Source organism: Prunus persica, chromosome G1 (genome assembly GCF_000346465.2).
Source record: "Prunus persica cultivar Lovell chromosome G1, Prunus_persica_NCBIv2, whole genome shotgun sequence".
Classification (NCBI taxonomy): Eukaryota; Viridiplantae; Streptophyta; class Magnoliopsida; order Rosales; family Rosaceae; genus Prunus; species Prunus persica.
Genome location: NC_034009.1, coordinates 16,877,856 through 16,896,149, shown reverse-complemented (window position 1 = coordinate 16,896,149; position 18,294 = coordinate 16,877,856). Strand labels below are relative to the sequence as shown.

The window sequence follows — 18,294 nt, the reverse complement described above, 5'->3', positions numbered from 1 at the left end:
TCAGAGATGATGTACGAATTAAATTCCACAATTTAATTCTTCCTATTAATAAAGGTTAATTGAAACCTTTTAGGACATCCACAAACCATGGTTGTCGCCTAGCAGCAAGTCATGGTTATCCGAGCTAAATGAGACGTTGTGACAGAACCTATTCAAATTGGAATGACCGTGCAATTGAATCCTTCTCTTATGTCAATACTCCTTATTCACATTATTAGATCATGAAATCCGATTGTCAATATCCTAATATGAATCATTCCTTTTATATGATTATCCTAGTAAGATTTGAAGACTTCTTCTTTCAAGTCTTATACACTACTCTGCGCAGAGATTTGACCAATCATATCTTGGAGTATTCTCTCTCCTTTATGAGAGTAGAGATTCCTTGTTGTACATTCATTTGCTTCCATGACTCTATTGAGAATCCTGATGAGCACCTTTAAGCTATGCCTAATTCAGGATGACTGTATAGTGCCCTCAAAGATTAACAACATAGCCACAAAACATCTATGATGCCTCAGGTCTAAGGATTAGTTTGTACCATTGCAATTTATGAGTTCTAGCTTGACATGTGAGTAAAGACTTTCATGCTGTAACTCATGTGTTGGATCGCGTTTAATGTACTTGTTCTTCTACAAGCACCTACATACATATCGATGTGTCTCTACACTTAATGACTTGAGACCTTGCCATTCCCTACATATAGAGACGATACTGTGTGTACTGGTCTTTGCGGAATATTGACGCCCAATCAATATTCCTATGACCAGGAACATATTCATGATTTAGGGATGATGAGAAGTCTCCATGTCTGCAATCTCATTACATAGCTCTCATATCTACTTGTGTATTATTTGGACTTAGTTGTTCTACATATTAAAAGATAATATATGATGATTTAATGTATAAAACAACATTTCTTGTTTATTGATAACATAATATGTCTTTTATCAAAGATGCCTTTAACTCTAACTATTGCATAATTAGTTGATTTTAAGGGCATATTTCTAACAATTCCATGCATAGTGGACATCCAAGAGGGAGTATTGTAAATCCATGTTAAGATGGATGTCCACCATATACCCACCATACTTACTTCTCCCACTATACCTTTGTGATGTGATTGAAACCTACCACTTATGTAGTCAACTATGTATTTCCTATGCCTATAGATAGGCACAAAAAAATGAATGAAAAACACAAGAGATTAGATAAGGAGGAACTCATAGTTGAGCTCTTGAAATTGTTCTTCCATTGTTTTCTCCTCTTCCAAATTTCTCTCCAAAATCTTCTTCATTTTATAACATTTACAACCCTATTCCCAGCACCCAACTATGTTTTTTCTTTTGAAAAAAAAAAACACAACTATGATTCAATTGCACACTCAACGTCAACCCCCAACAACCAACTCCAAAAAGAGGCTTTCTGTCCACTCTTTTGTAATGATTTTTCAATTTTGGGGGAATGCAACTTTTCCTTTATGCCCCACTATGGACCACGGCCACGGACCAGCGCATCTTCAGGGTCAAAAAGGGAATTGTTTACATCAATCTTTTGCTCCAATCCTCCCCTCTGGTCGTCCTCTGGTTTATAGGGGCCCCACAGTTTACATACATGATAATGCATGCTTTTTAGTCGATATCACCACATCAAACTACTTTAATGATATTTATTTATACAAGACACTGTAACTGTTCGTCAGCCTGGTGGAGCTAGTCAAACATAAAAAGCAAGCACAATGTTTTGCTCTCTATTGTTTTGACAAAACTTGCCTTTTAATATAAGAATGTTTTTAAAAATTATTAAAATATTTAGTAATTTAATACAATATCATTAATTCTTTTGATTTCATAATGAGTTTCAGACTTGGGTGCCGTGAGGAGAAGGGGGAATCCACCACCACTTCGGTGAGAATTCATTGGCTCATTATGCAAAGCAAAAATAAATAAGGTACATGGAATGCTTGAGCTACAAGACTCTTGCTCAGTTATTTTTTTATACCTATGAGTCCTTCCTCAATTCTAGTCATTAAAGATTCTGAGTTTTCAATCATGTACTTTTTAATTAAAATAAATAAAATAAAAAAACTTCCTACAACACATAATATTATCTCGTAATATAATTTGTTCAATCTTCAAAAATTATTAAATTATAAATCCTCTTATCAGTTGCCAACTTGCCACTATATTCTGTGCATATGATTGTGTAGCAAAAGCTAAACGATAAATAGTTGGAAACAAAAGGACATAATGAAAGACTTAAAAAAATGCTTTTTTTTTTTTTTTTTGGTTTGAAATGAAAATTATTTACGAATCAAAATTGCTAGGCATTCCCCAAAATTCGACGGCTGGAAACACAGTCACAAGTGCAATGTAGAATTTAGGAACTCAGCTGAGCCGTTGGTTCAATATGGATTGCAGCTATACCTCGATTTCACAGTCCCTTTCACTCATCCCACCATCTTCCTAAGGCCCTTTGAGTTCTTGGGTCATACGCAAACATCAAACCTGCTATTGGGTGTTTGAAATTTGAGCAAATTCTATCCCTTTGGACCTCACCAACACTCGAGAGTGTATTTCCTATAAATGGGTCTTTGAGTTTTTGGCTTTTCACCGTTTTGTTCGGCGTATCTAGCCTTTCACACTGTTGGGTTCTTGCAAAACCTTTGAACTTAAGGTTGTTCTTGGATTTTTGTTTATTTATTTAACGAATATGATGATGTTCAAAGAGTTTTGGGTAAAGAAGACATTGGTAGGTCTCGGGTTGGGCCAATTTCTCTCGCTTTTGATCACTTCCACTGGCTTTTCATCCTCTGAGCTAGCCAAAAAAGGTTTGATTGTCTTATTATTTGTTTTTGTGCTGTATAGACTTTTATATTTATGGATGATTGCAGTGTGTAATTTTAAACTTCTGTAAATGCGAATAAGTAGTTGTGTGTGCAATGAGTGTAACAATATGATCAGTGTATGATTGCTAATGAGGGAAGATTCATGTTGTGGAATTATCTTGTTTCTATATTTTAAATTCTAGTGAAACTCTTCTTATTGTGATGCGTATAAGGTTGTCGAATCATGTACTCTTCTTTTCACTAAATTGTTTGTTGTGTTCCTTGTTCATTTAAAATATAAGGTCTTTTGAAGAGGACTCTGATTTGATAATTCATTTGGTGGTTTTTGTAGGAATTAAGGCACCTACTTCGCAGTCTTTTCTGAACTATGTGCTCTTGGCAATTGTCTATGGAGCTATAATGCTTTACCGAAGGAAACCACTTAAGGTTGTCTTTTGTGCCTCTATATGATTGCCTTTTCTCTTTATATAGTTGATATGATTTCCTTTTCTCTTTATCTAGCCAAATGGATACAATTTGATTCGAGAGACCTATATCTGACTACGTTTTAGTATTCTTAAATTTTATTGTATTGTAGTTTGTTAAGCAGCAGACTCAGAAAATGAATGTAGTAAAGATCAGTGTTATAAAAAACGCACCTCACTCCCTAAGCTTTGAGTTTTTGCCCCAAGGCACATTTTTTTAGCAGTTTACACAAAAAGCATATGCTTTTTGGCCAAGGGGATTTGTTAGACCCTGTAACTGTGACTCCTTTGAAGGGGATTTGTCAGAATTAGTGATTGTGGATAGTGCAGGTATAATTAACCAAATGATGATTCTTGGTAGTAGAAATGAAATTACCAAAAATAAGTGATATAACCTGCCCATTGGGATGATTTTCCATGCATCGATGATTGTCCAAAATGATGCATCACAAGCATATAAAACTTGTTTGTTTCCTGGTAAGGGGTGCCTTCCAGTGACACATGAGAAACTTGACTGATTTTAGTTGGTGGACGTTATGATTATGATGTCTGTCAAATGGTTTTGGGTTTTGATCTGAACACTGATGTTATTGGTTTAATTTAAGAAAGAGCTAATTCAGCTGGCTCAAAAGTCTAAAAAATGAACCTTAAAGTATTATTTTACGGCAGAATTATGAATGTAACCAACCAAAATGTTCTTAAATCATAAACATAAAAAAATGTATAAAGGCTTGTTCTTTATCTCATTTTGGAATATGTGCAGGCTAAATGGTATTACTATGTGCTTCTGGGAATGGTAGATGTGGAGGCCAATTTTCTAGGTATATATTTAACTACTCATATTTCGGAAATGTATCTCATTATTTTGAGTGAACTTATATCTTTTTGTTTTATCATTTTAAATTGGACTGGTATTTTGCAACTTGTGGAATCCTGAGGATGCATTCCTTACTTTGGAAAATTGCATTGGTCTTTTGTTCTATGCAACACCCTTTTTAAAAATGATATTTATATTATCAGTAATCTCACCCCCACCCCCCAGATTAAAAATATAAAAAAAGAAGATAAATTCCTGGCTCTCGTCACTGCACTTTATTATGACTGCCATTGGACGGATTACTTGAAAATGAAGAAATTCAGTAGTGAAAGATCTGGAAAACAAAACAACATCATATAAACAGAAATTTCCAATGCAACCACTGAATTAGAAGTACAGTGATACTGTAGTCAATCCTAACATGCGTTCTGCTTATTGAATTAAGGAACTGGATAACTGCCATTTCTTTAGTCTTTACCTATAAGAAGAGTTTCTGTTCGCCTTTTCTTGGTGCTAATTTGAAGATAAATTTGTTTGCTACAACAATTTCATTTTTAATAATTGATATCATTTGTTCTGCAGTGGTGAAGGCTTATCAATATACATCTATAACAAGTGTAATGCTGCTGGATTGTTGGTCTATCCCATCCGTTATGCTTCTTACGTGGGTTTTCTTAAAAACAAAATATAGATTTAGAAAGATAACCGGGGTGGTGGTTTGTGTTGCTGGCCTTGTCATGGTTGTTTTTTCAGATGTTCATGCAGGTGACCAAGCAGGTAAACAACATATGTCTAGTCCAATGTAGCTTTTTATATTTATCTTGGTTTGGTTGGTTTAAAACTTCTAACAGTAGATAACTAAGTTGTTGGTAGAGTATCATATGTATGTCTTTGTTGAGTGGTTTTCTGATGTTATATGCACCATTATGGCTTGTAGGAGGGAGCAACCCCCGTTTAGGAGATGTACTAGTAATTGCTGGTTCTACGCTCTATGCTGTTAGTAATGTCAGTGAGGTAAGTAAACATACAATCTTTCTGGTTTCCAGGAATGACAAAAAATTTCTTAATATGACAATGAGGTTGAAGCTTGTGCCTATTTCCATTATCATAGATCATGATGTGATATCTACTAAGCAAAGGGTTAACATGGGGAAAGTCTTCATAAAGATGCTACTTCGCTTTTGCATAGTTAATTCTTTATTCCCATTTCTTACGCAGGAGTTTCTAGTAAAGAATGCCGACAGAGTTGAACTCATGGCCATGCTGGGCTTTTTTGGTGCCATTGTCAGTGCTATCCAAATGTATCCTTTGGTTTTGGACCTAGGCATCTAATATTTACAAGAACTATGACTTCTTGGTGAACTTGTGGACATCTGGGATTTTTTTTAGTTGATTATGTTGATTGTTTTCAAGGTGATTCTGTGGCTGGAGAAATTGCTTATGTGGGGTTTTATTTGATCATTTATATTTACAGCTTTTAATGAATTACTTTACACCTTGATTGCCGTAAATTGTGCTTTGAATGTCATAATACAAAGAAGTTATCAATTGCAAAGTAGTATTGAGTGTTTTATATATGCGATTCTGTTTTCAAGTTGTAGCCCTTAATGATTTCTATAGAAGCATACTGGAGCGCAATGAGCTCAAATCCATTCACTGGTCAGCTGGGGCTGTATGTCTCTCTCTCTCTCTCTCTCTCTCTCTCTCTCTCTCTCTCTCTCACTCTCTCTCTCTCTCTCTCTCTGGTTGCTTTTCTACAAATTGTACGTTGCTAATCTCTGTGGTTGATTTTCTACAAATGGTTCAATGTCTATCCCTTTGGCAGAGACAATTTTCAATTGAAGTTGTCTCTCTCTCACTTAATGTGATAGATCCTGAGAAACTCATTGTTGATGGAAGAACTTCACTTGGTTGAAGGTCTTCGTCAACAGGAACACTATGGACTACCTGCAAGAACACAAGGGGAGAAGGTTACTGGAGGGGATACCAATGTGGTGCCTGCCAAATTGGCACTGATGGCTAAGTTAGTCTAGCTGGTGTATGGAGTAGTTTTTGCAGAGTATATATGATAGGCAAACTGATTTATATAGAGTTGACCATGTGAGAGGCCATTGTCGGTATGGGGACCAGGAGTACACTGCTGTCGTCTGACACAACTCTGCGATGTACATTCACTTTTTTATGAGGAGGCACATGGCCCCAACCATGAAGTAGGGGTCAATCAGCTGATCTGGACCAGTACAGTCATCTCGGATTGTCACAAGCTGGTTCTCGATAGCCGATAATCATTCTGCATTTCCCTCCACTGGTTAGATTGCACTGATCTGACCTAGCAGAGTAGAACCCATTGGTCAAACCTTAGAATTTGGTGTGGGCTGTCCCTAGGCTTGTTGAGGGATTTGTGGGTTGCTCAGACTACCAATAACACATATGATAGGTTCTGATATCATATCTCTACAATCCAGCCTATATGTACTCTAATACTAGATTAATGAAACCATGTATGACGGAATTTATTCCAGAGGAGAAATACTAATAGTTTCCTTCACCTTGGATTACATAAAGCAGTTGTTTTTTTTTTTTTTTTTTTAATTTTATAAATAAAGAACAAATTTTTTGTATAAATAAGAAATTTGAACATTGATGATGACGACTTACAGATAGTTATGCTTGCATTTGACATTATTTTGTCCATGTTAATGCCAGGCACTTCCTTTTGTTGGATTTTCAGTGGCCATGTTCCTGTTTTACTCATTTGTCCCAGTCTTACTAAAGGTACGAGGTTTCTAACAGTTGATGTGTGCCCCTATTTCTAACAGGGATGAGTTGTCAGAAGCTTGGTGTATGTGAACATTAATCTGTATTTGCTTTTCGAGTCTTACGAAAATTCATTTATAAGTTTTTTAGAAGAAAAAATAATGATAATTCATTGCAAAGAAAATGAATATTCTGTTATGTACTATTGTTATAGAACTTTATGTACTGAATTTTGTTTGTCCTTGCAGACTAATGGGTCCACAATGTTAAACCTCTCATTGCTGACCTCAGACATGTGGGCAGTCTTAATTCGCATTTTTGCTTACCATGAGAAGGTCTGTAAGCTAATTGTATTGGCATCATTATTTTTCATCATGAAAATCCATCATGAAAAATTCAGTCATCTGTAAGTTCTTTATATAAAATGTGCAATTGCCTTTCTAAGCCAAGAATCGTCTCAGGTTGATTGGATGTACTTTGTGGCCTTCGCTGGTGTTTGTGTTGGGCTTGTTATTTATTCAGGGTACGTAGCTTTTATTCTCTTTGGAGTTTCTTTTTCTTTCTCGTGGCTTGTGAATGAACCTCCTAAATGCGAATAGCTCAAAGCTTGTTTTTGTACTTTCGAGCATGTCGACTTGCACAAACAACCTCACACTTGACATAATTACAGCTGCTTGCATAATTGATCTAGGAAGTAACTAGGCGGAATCAGATTTGTGACAGGATGTTGTATTATGGGATTTATGTTGACTAACTTTGGTAGAAGCCTAGTAATTACACTAGACCTCAGCTTGAAAATAAAAACAAATAAAAAAAGATTGCTGCTTGCCACTTGTTTGGTGCTGTGATTCATAGTTTTTGTTGAACATGAGTATTTTTCTTTTTAATCTCCCTCTTATGCTAGCAGACGCTAATGTATGCTTCATTATGCATGGTCCTTTACATTGGGTACAGGGGTGACAAAGAAGAGGATCAACAGCGTGCTGATGTTGCGGATGAAGGTGCAGAGCGAAGTAAACATTTTGACGAGGAAGCTGCTTCAGTAAGTCGAGGAACAACAGTGGCCGGGAGCTCAAAAACAGGGGATAGCAGCAAGCATGAGATTACAGAAGGAGAAGTCTTTGACAACAAGAGCGTAGGAAAAGATGTTCAAGGGAGGAAATCATGATTAAGAATTTGCTTGTTGAAAATTCGATGGCCTTTATCTACGTTCCTGACTAGAGAAGATGATGTTCACTGCGGTAAAGGAAGTAATGTTGGCTTCATGGCATTGTTATTTGAACAAAAATTTGAATGATGGCTGTTTGAGGCATGAAAATTGTAAATGCACAATTTATTTTTCCCGCAAAATTTTGTTATTTTTAAGGTTTTGGGAATATAATTATTATTTGGTAGGTAGGTAGGTACGTAGGTTTTGCATTTTAATAATATGAGTGTTAATTTTCATGTCTTAATCTTTGCAAAAAATCACGCAAATCCAGAAATATTTGAACTATTTGATTAGAAGGTAGTCATTTAAGTGTTCCTTGAAAAATTGTCTATTTATTTCATCATAACTAAATGTCTTGATAGTTTACAGTTTACCTAATTTTTCTGAAAGATGATCTAGAATTTAATTAGACAGTTTAGATCATTGAAATTAAAATGGAGCAGCCTCAAAAACTTATTTGTGCAAGCCCATTCTATCTGAGTTCAATTCTCCTGTATGCAAAAACTAACAATTGAAGAAAAAGAAAAATACCTAACAGCCATTAGAACTCACGCCCACCCAATTCCGTCAACCACCCTGATAATATTACAATAATACATGTTTATTTTATTTCCCTTAACATTTATCTTTCAAAGCAATTACAATGAGTAATTAAATAATCTTATGCATTTATATTTTCACTTGGTCAAATTGGTTTAATGTCATTTTATTAACTTTGATCAATGACTTCCTATGTAGGCTTGTATGTTGTGAAAATTAACTCAATTTGCATGCCAAGAAGTGTTCCACCCAAAGATAATATGCTAGTGGCCAATTAAAGAACTTCAACATATCCATGAAGCAATGATGATGAAGGAAGAAGTGCAACTAGCACAAAAAGAAAAGAATTGAAAAGAATGCATGAAGTGTCACACCCATGCCAAAAGAAGAAAGGAAAAGAAGTATGGGATGGAAGCAAACAAGAAGAAATTGAATTCACATGCTTGTAAAAAGTCATCCAGTCCAAAGAAGCTCAAATTCAATGCATATTATCTAAAAAGAGGATGAAAGTCACAAGGAAAGGAAGAAAAAGAGAAAACAATTCAACAATGGAATTGATTCCAACCACACTAACATAGGCAAGATGAAGTGGAAGTTAGGTATTGCATTAAAATAGGAATGATGGTGTTGGAATCCATCATGATGTTTCTCCTTCTTAGCCCTATAAATAGAGAAGTCTTCAAGCTTCAAAACATACCAAGCTCACAATCTTCTCTTGAGCTCCCTCTCCTTCCTCCAACTCTTCTAGTTTTAATTTCTTTAGTTTTATTTTATGGGAAACTAACTCCCTAGCTAAGGCTAGGGAGAAAGCTTTTAATATGAGTATGTAATTTTTATTAGTCTTATCCAAACTTAAGCTTTAATGTGAATTTGTAGTTTTTCTTTTTAATTAATTGATGAATGTCTGATATTCTATTTCACGGGTTCAATCATGTTTTTCCCATTGTGTAATAAAAACTTTCATGCTTTTAAAGGAGAAGAGAATTACTAAAGATTAATAGAATTTCGATGAAGATTAATTTTTGATATTTTGTTGCCAATGGTACAAGTTATGCTTAGAATACTTCTAAAGGAAATTAAAAAGAGCTTTAATTATTTTGGACAACTACAATGGAAAATATTTTGTGGATCAAATTAATAAGAGTTGCATGCTTATGTTAAAAGTGGAACCCCAATGCCTTAGTGTTTTAATCAACGAAATTTTCTTTAAATCAAATCCTGTTTAAATCTACTTCTCTATCTTAATTGTTCTTCTGTTATTCTCTTTACAATGCTCTCTGTGAATACGACACTTGGACTTCCGAGCTACACTGCTATATGACACCTTTGCTTGGGTTTTGCAAAGTGGTACAAATCACATCCCACCTCCCTGGTCCCACCCCCCGGTGCAACGCAACCTCTCTCCTCCTTGTCTTCGGCAAGCCTCTTCTCTCCGTTTCCCTTGCCTTTTTCTATCTATATCGTTCTACCCCTTGATTCTAGATCCAGATCTATTTCATTCCCTCCCGATCCACCTCTCTATTTCAAAATGATTATAGAAGTCGCTTGGGCCAATTAGAGCGTGAAATCCCAAATACGAACCTATACTGCCCTCATTCTTCATCATATCGAAAATCAACACCCCCAATCTGATCAAAATCAAACAAAGTTTAAAGCTTTGCATATTGTTTTATATGGATCCACAATCAAGATTAAAACCTGCTCTTCTAGCTGCTTCTTTGAAAGAGAGAGGGATGGTTTATATTATGTTGTAAAGAGAAAAACGTGCAAAACCAGTGAAACATGACACAAAAATGAATTTCGGTTCGTATATTTACAATAGCATTAACCAGTTAACAGAAGTTGACAGAGGGGGCACATTAACACCCAAAGTTATGGGTGTCAAATTGCCAATTGTTTTCATTGGCGGTATTTGTGCAATTTTCCCTAAAACATACAAATAAGCAAACAATTTCTTTTCTCAAAACGAAACAATACAAGGCAGCTTGTTAATACAGCATCACTAAAATTGTGAAATTAGAAGTACATTTCCAGGTCAAAGGAGCTACAGATTATCATGTTCTTATTGTCTATCACCAAACACATTCTAGCAGAAAGAAGATTCTCTCCTATCAAGCTTGCAAGCTTATTGTTTCTTTCCAAAACTGTTTAAAACAACAAAGAAAAATGAAAAATGATCATCTGTACAGGATCAAGGCTAACGTACAAATAAGTAAATGCCCCCTCATTCAAGCCTGATGTTTATTCTGAAAATATTCCTTCCCAGTAGCACAGTGAGAGAATTAGTATAACTCGACGCCCCTAAAATTATTCCCCTGACTTTTCAACTTTTTACGGCGAGAACGTGGGAACAAAAGTTGCTGAATCTGTTTTTCAGCTGCAACTTCAGATGTAGCCTACATGTACACAAAATTCTTTAGTTATCTGTAAACCTAAGTTGGCTACTTTCGACATCAACCAGGACTACAACCCACTGCTTGATGCACACGACTAATTCTATGGACTTCTGTCTGTATCTCTTAAAAAAAAAAAATTCAGATAATGTATATGAATGCGCATGCCTCCCTCGAGAATAATAAAAAGGGTCAGGAAAGTAGTGACAAAACATCGCACACAAAGTAAGGACAAAACAGCATTCTCTCATCCCACACAGCTATGATCAAGTGGATGTATGAAATCACAACTGTTAAAGTCTACTGCATTAGTCCATATTTAGAAAAATAGCCCAACTTGGCATGCTTTTTAACTTCACAGAAAATAAATGCTTTTTAAACTGCTTACCCGGACTTTGAAGGGAAAACGATGAGTTTGTACTTCCAACCCTGAGAAGACTCTAACATCCATTCCAAGACTGTCAACCCCAATCAAATGAGCTCCCTATGAGAGAGATATTACAAGACCAGCTCAATTCAATTCAATTCTTTTAATTTCTTTAGAGGGCTGATATATATACATGATAAATCAACAGAACTAGAAAGAAAGAAAAAAGACTTAATATTTCAAATGCAGGTAAATCGAATTTCACTACACTAATAAGACAATTTGATCATTCATTCCTATCATAAATACTGTATTAGAGAATAACTATTTACATAGGGTAACATCTTCTTAACAGATATATGGCCTTAATGACATGTTATGTTGTCAAGGAATTCTTAGATCATCCTCTGGTTCGCCTGTAAAATAACAGCAATAGACAAAATGTCTACCGTTGTGGCTGCTTGCAGCTATTGCAAATCAGAAGGAAAACCCAGACGCATTAGTTTAGAGGCCAAAAGACTTAGAATCCCTTACTAGAGCCTTGAACAAAGAAATTTATGGCAAGAAGATAGATTGTTGAAGGAATAATAGAAGAATGGAAGCATCCACTTTTCATTCGCCTTCGCGTAAGGTAGATCCAGTCTGGTAAAGATGGATTATACGTCATTAGTCATCCTAGCATATGTCAACTGACATCTCAGTTTACTTCCCTACATGATGAGGACAATGGAAGCAAAGTCAAAATCCTGAGGAAATGAACTATCTGACATGACGTCCACTATGAATGGTCTCAGCCATAATTCTCTGAGTATCGGTCAGATTTACGACCAGGTTATAGATTCTGCTTCACCGAGAGCAGTTGCAAGATCCATAACCAAAGAGAGAACTTCAACATCAACCACTGCTACATTCTCTTCGGCTGGACCTCGGCTTCTATTAAATATATGTGCTTTGGATTATTAAAAAATATCGGCACTGAGCTCAAAGAAAGTTCTATGCTGTCAAATGCTCAAGGATTCCTTTCAAGCCACAGGCTACGAAAGAGGTACTGCCTTCGACATGTCACATATCTGCTTGCTAGCAAGCAAAAACTGTTTCCAGCCAGTTAACTCATTCCTATCACTCTTAGGCAACTCAGCTGACCTATTATGGTATACTTGATCCAAAAGATTCATCAAAGTCCAAACTCATGATGTTGTAGGCTTATGATATAAGGGCTTAATTCCCTACATACTTAAACCCTACACAGTAAGACACATGACTTCACAACACAAAAGAGAGACATCCTAAACTTTAGAAATGAGTATGGAGATAAAGGAGCTGCATATAACTTTAAGCATACAAAATAAATAATCAATTAGTTACCTCAACATGAAGTCCTTTCCTTTTGCATAAAGCTTTAAGAGCAACATCACACCTAATGCCTCTTTCATTGAAGCGATCTACAATTTCCAAGGTAGCGTTTACAAGAACATCAGGTTCTGCATCTTGAAAATCTTCCAAACTAATTGTAGACTGCAAATATCAGAAAAAAAAAAGAAAAATATTTATAAAAATTAAAGAATTGCGACATTTTATTTCTTATTAAAAAAAATTGAAGTAGAAAGTTTGTAAGGAAAAGGCATGTATTTGTGCACAATTGCCTGCATAAAACATAAGAAACATTTTCTGGATCTTTACTTTTAAAGACTTTAATATAGGCAATACTCTTAACACAACTGTTCCATTTAAAAGCACTTAAGGAAAAAAAAAGGGTAAAAGTTAAATAGATGGCAGTAGAAAGGACATGCCTGAACACCATATACAGAGAACAACTCTATTCTCATTATCTCCAACCTGTAGAGAGTAGAGCAGGTCTTGATTCGATCACTTTTGGAACTAAGGCTCAAACTTTTTCCATCTAAACAAAATGTTAATTTTAGGTCAACTAGAAATAGCCAACATGCATATAACCAGTAATGTCAATTACAAAAATAACTAGGTTAGGACAGTAACAAGATCTTCCCCTCATTGGATTTCAACAGCTGACTGATTGACTATTATAAATGAAAATAGACTTGACTAATAATATAGAAAGTAATGAGCATACATATCCAATATATGTCAGAAATCGAAAGGAACATACAAACTTGCACGGTTAAAAAAGGGGGGTAACATTACCACCAACCAAGTTGCTTGCCAGCATGATCCAGTTTTTCAATCTCAATTAGTTAAGCATCCCAGGATGGAACACAAAATACCTTTCCAGTCCGAGTTGTATCCATCGCTATCTTCATAATGAAATAGTCTTCTTACATAGAATTCTTCATCAGCAAAAGCAGGTCTGAGGCATCCTAAAATAGAGACGCCATTTGATGGATGATCCATTTTTTTATGGTATTCGATGTTGATGACCTGCAACAGAACATGCCTAAAATAAATCTTTCCATAATATAAGATTAATATCTAAAAGATCCACATATTAGAATTTTTGTTCCCATTCCTATATCCTATATTTTTGCTTTTGATCAGAAAACCCTATACCATATATGGACATATGTTTCCAACATCGAAATTTTTAACTTTAGTTCCAAATAGCCAACTTGGCCCAGCTTCTGAAAAAGCTTCCCCCACCACAGTAGCATTTATGCAGTCATTCTCTAAAAAAAATAAAAAAATAAAAGAGCTACAGCATATGGATCTTAAAGCAAGATATTGAAATTACTAATTTTATTATCAGAAAACCGCTTCCTAAATTTATACAAAAGTGACCACCCGAGATACATGGCATTACCAACATTAATAACTTTAGAACAGTATGCCAATGCCCTTTGGGCCTAGTGGCACCTCCAACTTAAGATTAAAGGTGAAGGCTGAGTTGAGGTAATGCCTCCACATTGTAAAAGATGATTGAGTTAATTACATACGACTGGCTATTAAAAGCAGTGATCAATATCATGCAATATAAATTTATTCTAACCCCTCCCTCAGAGATAGCTGGGTACTCACACTCATGATTAAAAAAACGTTTCAAAAATAAAAGTTACATACATCAAATAATCACCTTTGTCAAGCACTTCGCGAAATAAATAGGATGAATCGAGCTAGAAGTATCTGGCAACCCCCAGTCTAGAACATCAGAAACTTCAGATTCTACAACCTATTTTAACCAAAAGAGGCACGTCAACTTGAACATGGATAATTACGAAGGTAATGAGAAAAGTCTAGGATGAAAGATGGTGGGACGGGAGAGGAAATTAAATAGGGAAAAGAAAAGAAAAGAAATCTATAATGTTCAATGTCAGAATATGTGACCAAGAGATAGTAATCCAGAAAATAAAACTTCTAAGTCATCAAAGGAAATACGTGGTTTATAAGTGGGAAAAAGTTACCCATCCAGTCTTATTAAAATTTATATGGTCTTTGGCAGGATACAATGTCTACCCGCTTCCCTCTTATCTATATAAACATCGAATTGATAGTGAAATAGAAACTCTAAAGTATTTAAAAGTTTACTTAGCGTTTATTTTCTCCTAGTGGGAAAGGATTTCCTTGCTAATAATTTCGAGCCCAAGGCCTCTCAAAAGCACCAAGATGAGGCTAGGAATTTCTTTTGCATATTTTTCATATTTTTTTACCATCTTTGCCTATTTCTGGTCTGCAGACCAACAAAGTAATAAAATCTAATATCTTTTCTTTAACCTAATCACTGTTATTCCATCTATGTTTGTTGAACCTCCAAATCCAATCTCAAATAAAAGAGAGACTGTCATATTCTTCTAGAAAACAAGATTGCCTTTACTGACCTCGAGATAATCATCATCAAAAGGGATTTCATCACTATTTCCACCACCTAGAATGTTGAACTCACCAGCTATTCTTCCATCATCATATGTAGGGATATCCATCCCAAACAAAGCATTCTGAGGGCAAACACTCATATTAGAAATCAATTTAACAATTAGCACAAAAGCATAATAAAAGAAAAAGGATATAAAATGAAAAAATAAGTAAACAATATCAATTACACTAAAGTCTTAACTGTCTAAGCTGATACAGATGTCAACATACAAATGTTCCCACACTACTGTACTGCTTTGCTGCAGTCTAAAGTGCTAAATACATCCATGAACACATTAAAATATAAATATTGAAATCCAAACTCATACTGTCATAGGATTAGCTCATTTTCATGCAAATGCCTATGGCAGTCAATAGAAAATTAAAAAAAATTACTCTGATTGCATGCAAACTATGTTATTTGAAAACCGAAACGAGCAAATGAGCTACAGAGAGAGAGAGAGAGAGTAAATATTAAATTGTTGGAAACTTATTAACAAGTACCACAACAGAAAGCAAGAAAGAGCAAGAGAGAGAGACACAGAGAGATTGGAGGATATGACACCAAAAATGGGCACCCATGAAAAGTTCACAAAATCACTTAATCCTTTTTCCCCTTTCCAATGTAAATGAGGGCATTGCTTCTAAACTTAAACATCTGGAATTAAAATGAATGGGAAGAAAAAGTATTAAAGCAACCAAATCCTCACCACAGGGTTACTTGCTGCAGGATCCTCTAACAAGTTTGCATCATCAAAAATTTCAAAATATAAATCTACAGAAATAATTAGATTAACAAGATGGAATCAGAATCAAGAATAAAGTATACATAAAAACATTGACTTATGCACTTCAGAATAAACATCAAAAGACCTCCATAGTCGTCGATAACATATTCAAAATCAGCCCAGGAAATTTGTTCATGTGGTTCACAGTGTATCTTCCCCGGGAACACCAGCAAAGCACTGCAGTTCGCCTAAGGCATAAAGGAAACTTTTAACCATGCATGGTAATAACACCAAGTACATCAATTGTGGATGCTAGCTAATTAGTCCCACAAAAAGATACTTGCAGGTCATCATCCATGTGCCAACTGACTGACTTTTTTGGTACTCAAATTTTAAAATTAATAGAACAGCTGTATCAAAAACAGACACCTCAACTGTTGTTCGTGCTATTTCAGCAGAAGTGAGTTTGGTGTCCCGGACCATTTTGCAGACTTTCACTTCTTCAAGAGGATGATAACCTTGGTTAGTAATATAACTAGAGGAATCAGGAACAGAATCTGAGTAATCTGCAGCAACCAAAACTTTGGAAAGGCAAAGGTCATGTCCAATAGACAGCCAGTGGAATTGGGTTGATCCAAGTAAAGGATTCCTGCAATTAAAACTATAATAGAAAAAATAAACTTTTGACTTAACAGAACATAAATTTTGTAAAATAGACTTTGAATTCAATCTAAAATTAATAGCTAAAAAAAGGGGAAAAGTGAAGGTAATGGTTGGAAAAGAAAAAAAATATCCCAAGTCAAGTTACCGCACACACATCTTACTCATAATTCCATAAATTTTTTTCGACGAAAATAAAAATTCCTATAATTTTTATGTAGAACATTAAATTCCTCATGTCTAATCTGTAAACATCATACCTGAGTGCAGTGATCACATGTAGGAAAGGAGAAGAAAAGAAAGCTGAGAAACTCTACATTCACCCCAATAAGAATTGTATGTGCACCCAAAGTTCTAAGCAAAATACACTCATGTTTTTTAGTCGGTGCAAAAGGTTAATCACGTTCATTCAAGCAGAACTATTTTCATCTGAAGGAAGGTATTCTTTTCTTTCCCTCCCTTACTCAGGCAACCGCTAATAGTTATCCTATTAAAGGCATATCATACTCAGCACAGACTAAACCCAAATATTCCACATGTTTTGTAGAAATAATAATGCCACGATATATATTGATAAGATCAATCAATTTTAAACTAAAGTACACCTTACGCCTGGAAGATCAAGGGCTCTTCGACCATCAGAAGGAGGTTTCATCCAACTGTTCGAGATCCCATGTGTTGTAGAACAACAAACCCTTTCTGCATGGCATGAATGGCAATGAGAAGAACCTGAAAAATCCATTTTAAAAATTTTCAAAAGAAAAAAAATGTCACGAGCGCTGCAAAATTGAAGCTTCCAAGCAGGAGGAGCTAATGGAAACAAAAACCCACGAGGCTAAAAGACAAAAATTAAATAAATCAATAGTCCAACATAAGATTAAAACTAATTGCCAAGAAATTTAAAGGAAAACTAGAGGAAATCAGCAAGAAATCGAAATTTCAATAATATAAACTTATTCTTCATTAAAATCTGAATATTACAATTATCTTTCTTTTCTTTTATCTTTTTGTTTTTGCTTGTATATGCTCACAGTAAGGGTGAAATATGATAACCAAACCAAGAATCAACTCATATTCTCATCAATTCTCAGTCCCCGTAACTAGCACTTGCAATCAATCATTTTTTTGCATGTGGGTATTTCTTCAACAACTATGATCCTTCAATAGAAAGCTGATACAACCACTCAAGCCAAGCTTTTTCTAAGAAAATTGTGACAAAAATCCAAATGGGTTTCTGCCAAGGCATGCAAATCAAACTGGGTATTTCCCATATTGCCGTTTCATCGACTCTCAGCTCCCAGTAAAGCGTGATCCCACTAAATTAAAATAAAAACAGAAACCCAAATGGAAAGAAAGTCATATGATCGTGATTTACCGAAGGGAAGAGAAGTAGCAGCTGCAATTGCCATTAGAGACGGAGAACTGAGTGATGGAGGATGTCGTATGATGAGTATCGATGTCGTTGTACATTGGGGTGCTTTACAGTGTGATTAGGCCCTCCACATGTTTCTGCTAAGCATTTTAACTAGCCTCTCATCTCAATAGGTTTTTTCTTTTGAAAACATAAAGGGGAGTTTATCATATATTCCAGCATATTCAAAGGGAGACAAACCGGTCCATATTTCAAAATTAGGCAAAAGACGCGTAAATTTTGACATTAAAAACTTCATGAATTACATAAAATGCCACGG

The 18,294-nt window shown here is 35.3% G+C and overlaps 2 protein-coding genes across 7 annotated transcripts; one reads left to right on the top strand and one right to left on the bottom strand.

Moving 5' to 3' along the window:
- On the top strand, positions 2,317 to 8,389 carry LOC18790293 (solute carrier family 35 member F1). Its single transcript, XM_007223277.2, has 11 exons — positions 2,317 to 2,830; positions 3,180 to 3,274; positions 4,076 to 4,133; positions 4,712 to 4,906; positions 5,067 to 5,143; positions 5,348 to 5,430; positions 5,750 to 5,801; positions 6,836 to 6,904; positions 7,135 to 7,221; positions 7,348 to 7,409; positions 7,841 to 8,389. Exons 1-11 carry the CDS (start codon positions 2,713 to 2,715, stop codon positions 8,052 to 8,054), a joined length of 1,110 nt encoding a protein of 369 aa, XP_007223339.1. The 5' UTR covers positions 2,317 to 2,712; the 3' UTR covers positions 8,055 to 8,389.
- LOC18792342 (uncharacterized protein At3g49140) lies at positions 10,577 to 18,180 on the bottom strand. 6 transcript variants are annotated; one of them, XR_002269751.1, is made up of 12 exons: positions 17,979 to 18,180; positions 17,209 to 17,332; positions 16,373 to 16,604; positions 16,089 to 16,191; positions 15,926 to 15,990; positions 15,182 to 15,298; positions 14,440 to 14,535; positions 13,637 to 13,790; positions 13,187 to 13,296; positions 12,762 to 12,911; positions 11,418 to 11,487; positions 10,577 to 10,780 (listed from the first exon to the last, which is right to left on the bottom strand). XR_002269751.1 is itself a non-coding variant. In XM_020555101.1 (12 exons), the coding sequence occupies exons 1-12, from the start codon at positions 18,010 to 18,012 to the stop codon at positions 10,748 to 10,750; spliced, it is 1,314 nt and encodes a 437-aa protein (XP_020410690.1). In that variant the 5' UTR covers positions 18,013 to 18,180; the 3' UTR covers positions 10,577 to 10,747. The 6 variants fall into 6 exon arrangements, 4 of the variants coding, with proteins under 4 accessions (XP_020410690.1, XP_020410689.1, XP_007223038.1 ...); XM_020555101.1 differs by having other exon boundaries at positions 11,418 to 11,513; XM_020555100.1 differs by having other exon boundaries at positions 10,577 to 11,032; positions 11,418 to 11,513; positions 16,373 to 16,592; positions 17,979 to 18,179.

Coding starts and splice junctions, on each gene's coding strand:
- LOC18792342 (XM_007222976.2), bottom strand. CDS start 18,012: ATGGCAATTGCAGCTGCTACTTCTCTTCCCTTCG. Junction 14,536..15,181: donor TTGATGATGATTATCTCGAG/GTCAGTAAAGGC, acceptor TGGTTAAAATAG/GTTGTAGAATCTGAAGTTTC. Junction 12,912..13,186: donor TCTCTGTATATGGTGTTCAG/GCATGTCCTTTC, acceptor TGATATTTGCAG/TCTACAATTAGTTTGGAAGA.
- LOC18790293 (XM_007223277.2), top strand. CDS start 2,713: ATGATGATGTTCAAAGAGTTTTGGGTAAAGAAGACATTGGTAGGTCTC. Junction 2,831..3,179: donor CTCTGAGCTAGCCAAAAAAG/GTTTGATTGTCT, acceptor TGGTTTTTGTAG/GAATTAAGGCACCTACTTCG. Junction 5,144..5,347: donor CTGTTAGTAATGTCAGTGAG/GTAAGTAAACAT, acceptor TTTCTTACGCAG/GAGTTTCTAGTAAAGAATGC.